Source organism: Abramis brama, assembly GCF_963993115.1.
Source record: "Abramis brama genome assembly, chromosome: 11".
Taxonomy (NCBI): Eukaryota; Metazoa; Chordata; class Actinopteri; order Cypriniformes; family Leuciscidae; genus Abramis; species Abramis brama.
The window spans coordinates 41,558,459-41,573,458 of record NC_139973.1 but is presented as its reverse complement, the minus strand read 5'-3'; the positions used below and the strand labels follow the sequence as shown (position 1 = coordinate 41,573,458).

The window sequence follows — 15,000 nt, the reverse complement described above, 5'->3', positions numbered from 1 at the left end:
TTTTAACCCGTTCGTTTCTTTGATCATCATCATCATCGCCAGGATGGATTGATTCAGTCGACGCGCGTGTCTCGTTCTAATCACAATTCGAACCCAAACTGTCGTTTTGAATCGCGCATTGTTGGAATATTCCGGGTTTTAGATTCATGGATGCGCGCGCCACCACTCGACCGGCAGCGGTTCGGGAACGTGATTCTGATTTCCATTCATCAGTCCGGACTCCGGAGGATTTAAAGGCTCGTGCCTGATCAGGCCAGAATGAGTGAAGATGAATGGCAGTATGTTCAGCTTCCCATTGAGTGCCACTCAAAGCCAATCATAATCAGTTGGGTTAGTATGTAGGTGCAGGTTGACCCGCACTCTTGTCTTCCTTCTCAATTCATCGGCCCTTTGTTGGCCCCTACTCCTCTAGGGCCCTTTTCGGCTCTCAGGCTCCTTGTTTCTTCTTTCTTTGTCCCCTTAAATTTACAAATATTTACTTCCTATACATCAAGAGGAAAGGGGTCTCCCCTTTCGTGGAATGCGGCAGCATGGGAGTGTTTGAGCGCGGGGTGCAGATGCTCCTGACCACGGTGGGCGCCTTCGCCGCCTTCAGTCTGATGACCATCGCCGTGGGAACCGACTATTGGCTGTACTCGCGCGGCGTCTGCAAAACGAAAAGCAGCAATGAGAACGAGACCGGCAAGAAAAACGAGGAGGTGATGACCCACTCGGGCCTGTGGAGGACCTGCTGTCTGGAGGGTAAGAGATCGAAGTCCTGCTGTTGTTCTGCACCTGAATCCCAGAGAGCAACATAGTGTCGGCCCAGACCCGGCCCACATCCGCGCCGTGTGGAATCCATGTGCACCGGATGTGGGCCGGCACTATGTTGCTGTCTGGGTTGAGCAAGAAAATCTGCCCAGACAGCAACATAGTGCCGGCCCACATCTGGATTCCACACGGCCCGGATGTGAGCCGGATCTGGGCTGACACTATGTTGTGTGAAAACGCATTCAGCATCCATCAAACGGAATCAAATGCAAGCTCAGAATATCACGCAAACCTCCAATAATTAAATATGCTAAATATAGCCTACTTTATGTATTTAATCTCACTTTATTAACCAATATCTTTGCTGCTGATGATACAATTCGACCATACGAATAAGCAAAAATGACTTTTTTTCTGTCTGGAAGGAGATCGAAATCCTGCTGTTGTTCTGCATCTGAATCCTAGAGAGTGTCGGCCCAGATCCGGCCCACATCTGGGCCGTGTGGAATCCATGTGTGGGCCGGATCTGGGCCGACACTCTGTCTGGGGAGAAACTCGTTTGTGCATATCTTTATAGCTCATAATCAATGTTGGGCGTAACGCATTACAAGTAACGTAGTCAGATTACTTTTGTCAAGTAACTAGTAAAGTAACACATAACTTTTAAATTTACAGCAAAATATCAAATTACTTTGTATCAAGTTACTTTTTCAAATTACTTTGTTCTCCCATTTATTGACTGACATCCCTCCTGTCCTCGTGTCGAGAGAAATCGGGAGTAAATGCAGAGGTGTTGTGTGTGAACATGATGGTTATTAGTTAAATGTGAGCGTGCATTTACTCATCTCACCTGCACAGAAACACATTCAGCATTCATCAAACGGAATAAAAAGTCAAATGCAAACTCAGAATAACACACAAACCTGCAATAATTAAATATGTTCAATTATAAAAATATAGCCTACTTTTTATATCCCACTTTATTAACCAATATCTTTGCTGCTGATGATACGATTCAACCATTCGAATTTAGATAAAGATCACATTTGTGTTTGATTTCTTCTCCTTCATCTGATTCTTGAATGTGAATAAATGGAAGCTTGTTTCGGGCACAGAATAACAAATTTTTATCTAAAAAGGACTTTTTATCTCACAATTCTGACTTTTTTTCTCAGAATTGCATGTTTATATTTCGCAACTCTGATTTTATATCTTGCATTTGTGAGATAAAAAGTCGCAATTATTTTTTAAAATGTCTTATTCTGTGGCAGAAACATTATTCAGTTCACTTTTGGTTTGAAAGGGCATTAATATTTGGCAATTTAAAAAAAATAATTATTATTAAAAACAAATAAGCAAGCCCATCCCAGGTGAGAAAAGGTAACGCAACACATTACTTCCCATAAAAAGTAACTAAGTCACGCAGTTAGTTACTTTTTTAGAGAGTAACACAGTATTGTAACACATTACTTTTAAAAGTAACTTTCCCCAACACTGATCATAATGATGAAGGACAATAAAAGCATCAAGGTTTTCTCAAAGTTCTGAACAAACGTTCTTCCAGTAACATTAATAGAACATTCTTTAATAATGTTCTCAAAACATCAGCACAAAAACACTATTTATACATCATTCATGGAACGTTCTGAGAACATTCAGAAGTAACGTTCCCATAATATTTGAAGAATGATACAATGGAACGCTCCGTTAACATTCGAATAACTAAGAGAAAACCTTTTTTTTTTTTTTAACTGGATGTTTTGAGAACATTCAGAAAGAACTTTTTCATAACGGCAACGTTAGCGAAACGTTCTTGGAATGTATTTTTGTCAGCTGGGTTGAGCGCGGTATTCCAAGTCTTCCGAAGTCATGTGATAGTTTTGTGCGAGACACAGGTTCACGTTTAAGTCGTTATTCACAGAAAATCTTCAGAAGGAAGACTTTTAATAAACAGGAAAATAATCAAATCAAATATGAGAAAAAATTAGATCCAGTTTTAAAAAGACAATTCAGATCAATTCAGTTGAGTTCAATAACTGTGTACAGCTCATCATCAGATTATTATGAAACAGGTTCAGTTATAAGCAGCTCGAGACGACAACAGTGTCGTTATTCAGCTCGACTTTAATATCGTGTCTCTTACAGTCCTTAATGAAGAGCTGCATGATGATTCTTTAAACTATACCTGTTGTATTGAATGCTCAGTCTGTTCACACTGACATCCACATATTCAAGCTTCAGGACGGACTTCCTGTTTGATTTTGAGTGTGATTGACAGCTGTCAGTCAGGCTCTCTGCAGCAGGGTCAGCGTGTGCTGTGTTCAGATGTGAGGCTTTAGCTCCTAGTGTAAAATATTAATGAATACTTGCAGAGAAAACACTAAAGAAGTGCAGAACGGACTGTGGCTGTACCATTTAGCAGTTTTTAGAGTATTAATGCTCTTTGAGAGTAAGAATACTATTGAATAAAAAAGGTAATTGCCACTTTTTATCTCATAATTCTGCTTTTTTAGCCTCACTGGACCCAGATTGAGACACGAGTGATGTGTGCTGGTTTATATGACGGATCTCGGCCTGATCAATGAATCCAGTGAAGCCTGACTTCAGTTTATTCATTCATTTCTGGTTGAAATTCAGTTTATGAGTATCAACCACAAGTCAGAGGGAACGTATCTATGAAGGGTTTTATTAAATCTCTGCACAATGTGCTTTTAATTTACTGTCTTAGCCTATATTTAGTGATCTCTGTAACAACTGAAATAACTCTTGGTTTAATGTGCCGAACGGATCCAGCAGAATTGAGTAATTCCTGTGTTATACTGAGTAATTCAGGTTAGCACATGCATGTTGTCTTCTTCCAGACAGGGTTCACTGTCTTCAGTGTCCTAACATGAGCCCTGCCTGATCGTAATGATGAAACAAACCAAACTGTAAAATATTCCCAGCTAACTAAAATATATTATAAGAACGTTTAGCTAATGTTCCCTTTAAAGGCCCCCTGGAATCAAAATGTAAGTTTTTTATCTTTTAGTATGAATATGTCAGCCTTAAGGCACACTGTGAAACTTTTCAACCTTCATAATATATTTCCAAGACCCTTGTGATGGTACATCGACTTACAATAGGTTGAATGACACGTCTGCCATAGCCTGACGGGGTCTGTATCGCTTTTACTGGCACTATGTAACTTCAGGGTTCGGGTAGTAACCCGAGCACAAAAAGAACTACAAAATTCGACTGCTTTACGGCATACGTCACTTCCCCCACCACTTCCTCAAATTTGGATGTGAGAGGCCAGCGTTTGTTTTCGGCTTTCGTGCGTATGTTTTTGTCATGGGGGCTGTTGTGTTTAGACCTGGCCACTTCATGCGTTTTCTCAGATGGGATAGCTATCAGATCGTGAAAAGACCAGGTGTAAATGCCCTCCGAAACGCATTCAAGACAGATTTGAATCCGATCGCTCAAACCACTTCAGGAGGAGGTCTGAGACGCATTCCAGACGAAACTGGACAAGTGTAAATGCATCTGGTTGTTGAAACCACATATGCAAATTGTACTCCTCTCAAAAATGCTAAAAATAAAAACGTGTGAGAGCGTGTTATAGGCTATATGTTATTGCCAGATATGACGACGCGCTGGAACACGCATCACCGCAGATGAGCAACTGAGCATAGGCTATTCATCAAGACAACGTGCAAACTATCGCAAATCAAAGTGAAAGTAAGTCGCAGACGCTTAACACACAATCATCATCATTAAAAGTAAAGAAATGAAGTGATCTTACCAGGGCTGTTACTGCTCTCTCTTATTGCAGTCTTTGATTTAGAAATTTTAGCTGATGATCAATAAAATGCAGCTCATATCTGTTGCTTTCGGTGACGTGCACTCCATTAAATCTGCATATAGCGCGAGAATTGAAGATCGGATTTAAATCCGTTTCGCAAAAACACATTTATGTGACCAGGTGTAAATGGAATTGTTTTGATAAATCTGATAGCTGTCCGATCTGAGAAAACGCACGAAGTGGCCAGTAAATAAATCTCTTATTTGTAAACTTGTTTGCATTCTATGTTGTATGTTGTTGCGCTTGCTTGTAGTAACGTTGTTTTTTTTATATGCTGTTCATTCATTTATTGCTGATAATTAGACCAGTCCAATAATTTCCACATATGTCTAGCTAGCTTTCGATTATCAGAGCTGTTAACAGACTTGCTAACAAACACTCGTTTCTCTAAGGCCTACGTATGTGTTTTTTGCGTTATGTTTTATTGCCTAGCTTGCCTCACGAACTAGTTTGCCAGCTGAACTCAGGTGTTGTGAGGTGTATTTATCACGTAGTCCTGAGGGATATCAGACGACGCTGTTGACGTTGATTCTTGTGATTATCATGAGAACAGTTTTTAATATCTCACATAATTATCAGGACATAAATAAGCCTAACGTAGAGGTTGTAAATAGTGTAAACGAGTACAATTTGCAAACTATTATGATAAATTGCAATAATCATGTCTTCGGAGTCTATCTGTGCCTATTCCATGCCCGATGCAGGTACCGGTGTACAGGGTGGGGGGTGGAGGGGTATTTACGACAGTGCAAGTATTCCATAGCGACTCTAGGGGTCGCTGTTTGACAAAAACACAATTCCTTCACAGTGTGCCTTTAAGGTTATGAATAAGCTTGTGTGTTCCAAAACAATGACAAAATTGGCATTTAGGAGATATAAGCATTCAAAACTCAGTCTCTCACTTCCGCTAAAATGGGTCATGGATTTTTATGACATCATCGCTTCTCATCACATTTTCTGTCCAATCAAATGCTCTCTAGAATCTAAAGCTCCGCCCCCTATGCTATAAACAGCACGTGGCCGAAGCGAGCGATGACATGTCACGTAATATGTGTTGGAGTGTGTGTTCGGTTGCTTAAACGCTCAAGTTTTATTTAGTTTTTCTTGTACGTTGGTTAAGAATGAAATGGCTAGAATTTATTCACATCTCTACTGTTGAATTCAGCGTATCATCAGCGCTCGGATTCGTTTCCATGGTGCTGTCAGTCTGTGAGGTGAACTAAACGCTATTGGCTGTTTGAAAAGGGGGAGGAGCCATTCAATATGCCCCGCCTTAACTTCCTGTTTCATCAACGCATCAAACAGAGCTGCGTATTATAAGGCTCTTCAGTGGGACTTTAAGTTATGGTTCTCTGTACAGTCAGTTTTATAAATGTTTTTTTCTTTTCTTATATGATCGTTAAGGGAACATTCCATTGTATCATTCTTCAAACATTATGGGAACGTTACTTTTGAATGTTCTCTGGACGTTCCGAAACAAGTAGATACATTTAAAAAACATTCCATGAACGATGTATAAATTATGTTTTTGTGCTAATGTTTTGAGAACATTATTAAAGTCCAGAGAACACTAAATGAATGTTCTATTAATGTTACTGGAAGAACGTTTGTTCATAACTTTGAGAAAACTTTGTTCTACACCATTTTTATGTCCATGTTCTGTTACGTAAAATAATACGTCGTGTTGAGCATTTGTGTGACGATTCTATCAGTCAGTGTTCTGGTCAGCTGGAGCTCGAGTGTCCTGAGGGATGTTTGATGGCCTGTTATGTCACTGTCAGCGGTGACCTCTGACCCCTGTGACCTCTGACCCCTTTGACCTCACTGAGCCGCAGATCATCAGTCTCGTGTGGCCAGGTTTTTATGGTTTGTTTTATCAGCATAACGTCTGATTTAAATGTCAGTTTATTCTGTCACGTTGCTTTTTCTGAATAGATGATTCATGGAGTAAAACTCAAAATGTAAAAAAACCCTGATATTTAAAAACTATTATTCTGGAAACACATTATTCAGCAGATTATGAATTACACACATACAGTAAATGTGTCTCTGCATCAGTATTTCGTAGGGCGCTTCTCTTTTTGAATCGTTTAGATTGGTAACTTTGATATTGGTCACAGATACGTTCATCCATCTGGTTATTTATGTTGATTAGTGTACATTAGGATTTATTGTTTTGTTCTTTAGAGTTGCACTGGACTGACTTTATGAGTTTATAGCTTGTGACTGCAGGGATTTGATTAGATTGACGACTTTTTGATCTCGATGAACATGATTAATGTCAGAAGTGTTTCAGTGTGTAGAAGGACCTGAAGTGATACTTAAACTACTTCTATTAAATGCATCACGTTTTTTAACTGTTTTTAACACTGATAATAATCATAAATGTGTCTTGATCATCAAATCATCATATTAGAATGATTTCTGAAGGATCATGTGACACTGAAGACTAATGATGCTGAAAATTCAGCTTTGATCACAGGAATAAATTACACTTTACTGTATATTCACATACACTGAACAAAATTATAAACGCAACACTTTTGTTTTTGCCCCCATTTTTCATGAGCTGAACTCAAAGATCTAAGACTTTGTCTATGTACACAAAAGGCCTATTTCTCTTAAATATTGTTCACAAATCTGTCTAAATCTGTGTTAGTGAGCACTTCTCCTTTGCCGAGATAATCCATCCACCTCACAGGTGTGGCATATCAAGATGCTGATTAGACAGCATGATTATTGCACAGGTGTGCCTTAGGCTGGCCACAATAAAAGGCCACTCTAAAATGTGCAGTTTTATCACACAGCACAATGCCACAGATGTCGCAAGTTTAGAGGGAGCGTGCGATTGGCATGCTGACTGCAGGAATGTCCACCAGAGCTGTTGCCCGTGAATTGAAAGTTCATTTCTCTACCATAAGCCGACTCCAAAGGCGTCTCAGAGAATCTGACAGTACATCCAACCAGTCTCACAACCGCAGACCACGTGTAACCACACCAGCCCAGGACCTCCACATCCAGCATCTTCAGCTCCAACATCGTCTGAGACCCGCCACCCGGACAGCTGCTGCAATAATCGGTTTGCATAACCAAAGAATTTCTGCACAAACCGTCAGACACCGTCTCAGGGAAGCTCATCTGCATGCTCGTCGTCCTGATCGGGGTCTCGACCTGACTGCAGTTCGTCGTCGTAACCGACCTGAGTGGGCAAAAGCTTACATTCGATGGCGTCTGGCACTTTGAAGAGGTGTTCTCTTCACGGATGAATCCCGGTTTTCACTGTACAGGGCAGATGGCAGACAGCGTGTATGGCGTCGTGGCATGATAATGCACAGCACATGTTGCAAGGATCTGTACACAATTCCTGGAAGCTGAAAACATCCCAGTTCCTGCATGGCCACATACTCACCAGACACGTCACGCATTGAGCATGTTTGGGATGCTCTGGATCGGCGTATACGACAGCGTGTTCCAGGTCCTGCCAATATCCAGCAGCTTCGCACAGCCATTGAAGAGGAGAGGACCAACATTCCACAGGCCACAATCAACAACCTGATCAACTCTATGCGAAGGAGATGTGTTGCACTGCATGAGGCAAATGGTGGTCACACCAGATACTGACTGATACTGACTGACTGGTCCCCCCCCACCCCCCCCCCCCCCAATACAGTAAAACTGCACATTTTAGAGTGGCCTTTTATTGTGGCCAGCCTAAGGCACACCTGTGCAATAATCATGCTGTCTAATCAGCATCTTGATCGCCGCACCTGTGAGGTGGATGGATTATCTCGGCAAAGGAGAAGTGCTCACTAACACAGATTTAGACAGATTTGCGAACAATATTTGAGAGAAATAGGCCATGAAAAATGGGGGCAAAAACAAAAGTGTTGCGTTTATAATTTTGTTCAGTGTAGAAAACAGCTGTTTTACATGAGAATAATATTTTCACAGTTTTACTGTATTTTTGATCAAGTAAATGCAGCATTGGTGAGCAGAAGAGACTTCTTTCAGAAATAATACATAATAATAATAATACATAATACATAAGAGAGAGAATCAACCAATCAGAAATTAAGGAGAACAAGATCGTACGAATTAGAATCACTTCCTTATGATGTCACATGAATCTCTCTCTCTCTCTCTCTCTCTCTCTCTCTCGTGTCCTGTGTTTTCTCTCTGGTCTGAGATCAGGATGGTTTCATCTCTCCTTGGAGATTTGCAGATAAAGCTTTTAACCTTTGACCCCTCAGTTGCTATGGATACGGGTCAGATGGGGGGTCTAGGCCTGTTTTGGTAATCGACTAATCTGTCACATTATTTCTTTGATTAATCTGATAAAAAGGCAAATTTATTCTCTATTTTACTGACATTTTTAATAATTAAGTTAACACGCATTCGCTCCTCTGTTACTGTAATTTCTTCATCATTTCTTCTTACATTGATATCCAGTTACATTCTATAAGTTACAGTTACTGCTCTCATAAAAATACTCACATGTAGGATTCTAAACCTAAATTTAATGTCCAACAACAAAATTATAGTTTTTGTTTTCCATTTTACTGAGGCAGGGTTTGTGTTTTGTGTTCGTCCATAAAATATGTTATTATGTTATTCAGTGCTGTAAGATGATGTGACAGGCAATTATTTTTATCGGTTATCGATTTTATCGATTTGTTGTTGCAGCCCTAATATCACAATATTGCTGCACGTAAATGAGGCAATCATTCATTCTTTCATTCTCTTTATTGCTGACACTTGAATTGAGAAGCGAAACCATGGAAGCGAAACTGAGTTTCATGAAGCTCTTGTGCTCTTCATCTGATCAGTTTCTGGGTCTGTAAAAACTGCATCTGTTCCAGTGAGAGGAGATTAAAATGAGCTTGAGATCTGTCACACACTCACTTACGAGATACAAGACGATTCAATCAATGTGTGTGTGCGATTCCCTTCAGACTCTCATACAGTTATTACAGTCAATCAATCAAGGTTAGACTTTACACCTGGGCTGGCAGAAGAGTGAGACAGGTGATGATGATGCAGTGAGACAGGTGATGATGATGCAGTGAGACAGGTGATGATGATGCAGTGAGACAGGTGATGATGATGCAGTGAGACAGGTGATGATGATGCAGTGGGAGTGAAATTTCATTTTCATTTTCATCATTTGAATTTTGATGATGCAGAGAGACGGGTGATGATGCAGAGAGATGGGTGATGATGCAGAGAGATGGGTGATGATGCAGAGAGACGGGTGATGATGCAGAGAGATGGGTGATGATGCAGAGAGACGGGTGATGATGCAGTGAGACAGGTGATGATGCAGTGAGACGGGTGATGATGCAGAGAGACAGGTGATGATGCAGTGAGACAGGTGATGATGCAGTGAGAAAGATGATGATGCAGTGAGACAGGTGATGATGATGCAGTGAGACAGGTGATGATGCAGTGAGACAGGTGATGATGCAGAGAGACAGGTGATGATGCAGTGAGACGGGTGATGATGCAGTGAGACGGGTGATGATGCAGAGAGACAGGTGATGATGCAGTGAGACAGGTGATGATGCAGAGAGACAGGTGATGATGCAGTGAGACAGGTGATGATGCAGAGAGACAGGTGATGATGCAGTGAGACAGGTGATGATGCAGTGAGACAGGTGATGATGCAGTGAGACAGGTGATGATGCAGTGAGACAGGTGATGATGCAGAGAGACAGGTGATGATGCAGAGAGACGGGTGATGATGCAGTGAGACAGGTGATGATGCAGAGAGACAGGTGATGATGATGCAGTGAGACAGGTGATGATGCAGTGAGACAGGTGATGATGCAGAGAGACAGGTGATGATGCAGAGAGACAGGTGATGATGATGCAGTGAGACAGGTGATGATGCAGTGAGACAGGTGATGATGCAGAGAGAGAGACAGGTGATGATGCAGTGAGACGGGTGATGATGCAGAGAGAGAGACAGGTGATGATGCAGAGAGACAGGTGATGATGCAGAGAGACAGGTGATGATGCAGAGAGACAGGTGATGATGATGCAGTGAGACAGGTGATGATGCAGAGAGACAGGTGATGATGCAGAGAGAGAGACAGGTGATGATGCAGTGAGACGGGTGATGATGCAGAGAGACGGGTGATGATGCAGAGAGACGGGTGATGATGCAGTGAGACGGGTGATGATGCAGGTGATGATGCAGAGAGACGGGTGATGATGCAGTGAGAAAGATGATGATGCAGTGAGACGGGTGATGATGCAGTGAGACGGGTGATGATGCAGGTGATGATGCAGAGAGACGGGTGATGATGCAGTGAGAAAGATGATGATGCAGTGAGACAGGTGATGATGCAGTGAGAAAGATGATGATGCAGTGAGAAAGATGATGATGCAGAGAGACGGGTGATGATGCAGTGAGAAAGATGATGATGCAGTGAGACGGGTGATGATGCAGTGAGACGGGTGATGATGCAGAGAGACGGGTGATGATGCAGTGAGAAAGATGATGATGCACAGAGACAGGTGATGATGCAGTGAGACAGGTGATGATGCAGTGAGAAAGATGATGATGCAGTGAGAAAGATGATGATGCAGAGAGACGGGTGATGATGCAGTGAGAAAGATGATGATGCAGTGAGACGGGTGATGATGCAGTGAGACGGGTGATGATGCAGAGAGACGGGTGATGATGCAGTGAGACAGGTGATGATGCAGTGAGACAGATGATGATGCAGAGAGACGGGTGATGATGCAGAGAGACGGGTGATGATGCAGTGAGAAAGATGATGATGCAGAGAGACGGGTGATGATGCAGTGAGAAAGATGATGATGCAGTGAGACGGGTGATGATGCAGTGAGACGGGTGATGATGCAGGTGATGATGCAGAGAGACAGGTGATGATGCAGTGAGACAGGTGATGATGCAGTGAGACAGGTGATGATGCAGTGAGACGGGTGATGATGCAGTGAGAAAGATAATGATGCAGAGAGACGGGTGATGATGCAGTGAGAAAGATGATGATGCAGTGAGACGGGTGATGATGCAGTGAGACGGGTGATGATGCAGGTGATGATGCAGAGAGACGGGTGATGATGCAGTGAGACAGGTGATGATGCAGTGAGACAGGTGATGATGCAGTGAGACAGGTGATGATGCAGTGAGAAAGATGATGATGCAGAGAGACGGGTGATGATGCAGTGAGAAAGATGATGATGCAGTGAGACGGGTGATGATGCAGTGAGACGGGTGATGATGCAGGTGATGATGCAGTGAGAAAGATGATGATGCAGTGAGACGGGTGATGATGCAGTGAGACGGGTGATGATGCAGGTGATGATGCAGAGAGACAGGTGATGATGCAGAGAGACGGGTGATGATGCAGTGAGACAGGTGATGATGCAGTGAGACAGGTGATGATGCAGTGAGAAAGATGATGATGCAGAGAGACGGGTGATGATGCAGTGAGAAAGATGATGATGCAGTGAGACGGGTGATGATGCAGTGAGACGGGTGATGATGCAGGTGATGATGCAGAGAGACGGGTGATGATGCAGAGAGACGGGTGATGATGCAGTGAGAAAGATGATGATGCAGAGAGACAGGTGATGATGCAGTGAGACAGGTGATGATGCAGTGAGAAAGATGATGATGCAGAGAGACGGGTGATGATGCAGTGAGAAAGATGATGATGCAGAGAGACGGGTGATGATGCAGTGAGAAAGATGATGATGCAGTGAGACGGGTGATGATGCAGTGAGACGGGTGATGATGCAGGTGATGATGCAGAGAGACAGGTGATGATGCAGTGAGACAGGTGATGATGCAGTGAGACAGGTGATGATGCAGTGAGATGGGTGATGATGCAGTGAGAAAGATGATGATGCAGTGAGACGGGTGATGGTGCAGGTGATGATGCAGAGAGACAGGTGATGATGCAGTGAGACAGGTGATGATGCAGTGAGACAGATGATGATGCAGTGAGACGGGTGATATAGTGAGACGGGTGATGATGCAGTGAGACGGGTGATGATGCAGTGAGACGGGTGATGATGCAGTGAGACGGGTGATGATGCAGAGAGACGGGTGATGATGCAGTGAGACGGGTGATGATGCAGGTGATGATGCAGAGAGACGGGTGATGATGCAGTGAGACAGATGATGATGCAGTGAGACGGGTGATGATGCAGTGAGACGGGTGATGATGCAGTGAGACGGGTGATGATGCAGAGAGACGGGTGATGATGCAGTGAGACGGGTGATGATGCAGAGAGACGGGTGATGATGCAGTGAGAAAGATGATGATGCAGAGAGACAGGCGATGATGCAGTGAGACAGGTGATGATGCAGTGAGAAAGATGATGATGCAGAGAGACGGGTGATGATGCAGTGAGAAAGATGATGATGCAGAGAGACGGGTGATGATGCAGTGAGACGGGTGATGATGCAGGTGATGATGCAGAGAGACAGGTGATGATGCAGTGAGACAGGTGATGATGCAGTGAGACAGGTGATGATGCAGTGAGATGGGTGATGATGCAGTGAGAAAGATGATGATGCAGTGAGACGGGTGATGGTGCAGGTGATGATGCAGAGAGACAGGTGATGATGCAGTGAGACAGGTGATGATGCAGTGAGACAGATGATGATGCAGTGAGACGGGTGATATAGTGAGACGGGTGATGATGCAGTGAGACGGGTGATGATGCAGTGAGACGGGTGATGATGCAGTGAGACGGGTGATGATGCAGGTGATGATGCAGAGAGACGGGTGATGATGCAGAGAGACGGGTGATGATGCAGTGAGAAAGATGATGATGCAGAGAGACAGGTGATGATGCAGTGAGACAGGTGATGATGCAGTGAGAAAGATGATGATGCAGAGAGACGGGTGATGATGCAGTGAGAAAGATGATGATGCAGAGAGACGGGTGATGATGCAGTGAGAAAGATGATGATGCAGTGAGACGGGTGATGATGCAGTGAGACGGGTGATGATGCAGGTGATGATGCAGAGAGACAGGTGATGATGCAGTGAGACAGGTGATGATGCAGTGAGACAGGTGATGATGCAGTGAGATGGGTGATGATGCAGTGAGAAAGATGATGATGCAGTGAGACGGGTGATGGTGCAGGTGATGATGCAGAGAGACAGGTGATGATGCAGTGAGACAGGTGATGATGCAGTGAGACAGATGATGATGCAGTGAGACGGGTGATATAGTGAGACGGGTGATGATGCAGTGAGACGGGTGATGATGCAGTGAGACGGGTGATGATGCAGTGAGACGGGTGATGATGCAGAGAGACGGGTGATGATGCAGTGAGACGGGTGATGATGCAGGTGATGATGCAGAGAGACGGGTGATGATGCAGTGAGACAGATGATGATGCAGTGAGACGGGTGATGATGCAGTGAGACGGGTGATGATGCAGTGAGACGGGTGATGATGCAGAGAGACGGGTGATGATGCAGTGAGACGGGTGATGATGCAGAGAGACGGGTGATGATGCAGTGAGAAAGATGATGATGCAGAGAGACAGGTGATGATGCAGTGAGACAGGTGATGATGCAGTGAGAAAGATGATGATGCAGAGAGACGGGTGATGATGCAGTGAGAAAGATGATGATGCAGAGAGACGGGTGATGATGCAGTGAGAAAGATGATGATGCAGTGAGACGGGTGATGATGCAGTGAGACGGGTGATGATGCAGGTGATGATGCAGAGAGACAGGTGATGATGCAGTGAGACAGGTGATGATGCAGTGAGACAGGTGATGATGCAGTGAGATGGGTGATGATGCAGTGAGAAAGATGATGATGCAGTGAGACGGGTGATGGTGCAGGTGATGATGCAGAGAGACAGGTGATGATGCAGTGAGACAGGTGATGATGCAGTGAGACAGATGATGATGCAGTGAGACGGGTGATATAGTGAGACGGGTGATGATGCAGTGAGACGGGTGATGATGCAGTGAGACGGGTGATGATGCAGTGAGACGGGTGATGATGCAGAGAGACGGGTGATGATGCAGTGAGACGGGTGATGATGCAGGTGATGATGCAGAGAGACGGGTGATGATGCAGTGAGACAGATGATGATGCAGTGAGACTGTATTGAGATGTTTCCAGCTCCACTGAGAACATTTCACTCCTAATGAAAGGTGACGACACACACAGGGCCAGTGTGTGTGTGTGTGTATGTGTGTGTGTCTAGTCACCTTTCAGCGGGTGTGAAATGCCCGTCTGACTGTCTCAGTGTATGTGATTCCTCACATATGCTGGGAATGTTGACAGTGTGTTTGTGCATCAGATGATGATGATGTCATCAGGACTGAGGCATTAATGCTGCTTCATCCTACAGATATTAGTGACGTGTGTGTGTGTGTGTGTTTGATCTCAGAGATCAT

General features: G+C 43.7%; 1 protein-coding gene across 1 annotated transcript in view; it reads left to right on the top strand.

The window, feature by feature from the left end:
* cacng2b (calcium channel, voltage-dependent, gamma subunit 2b) overlaps positions 1–15,000 on the top strand; it is a 28,856-nt gene that overhangs the window by 421 nt on the left and 13,435 nt on the right. The window contains exons 1-2 of the mRNA XM_084127943.1: positions 1–330; positions 495–741. The exon at positions 1–330 is cut by the window's left edge and continues 421 nt beyond it. Of these exons, the coding sequence (XP_083984069.1) occupies positions 259–330; positions 495–741 (319 nt within the window). The 5' untranslated portion in view covers positions 1–258. The remainder of the gene's footprint in view (positions 331–494; positions 742–15,000) is intronic.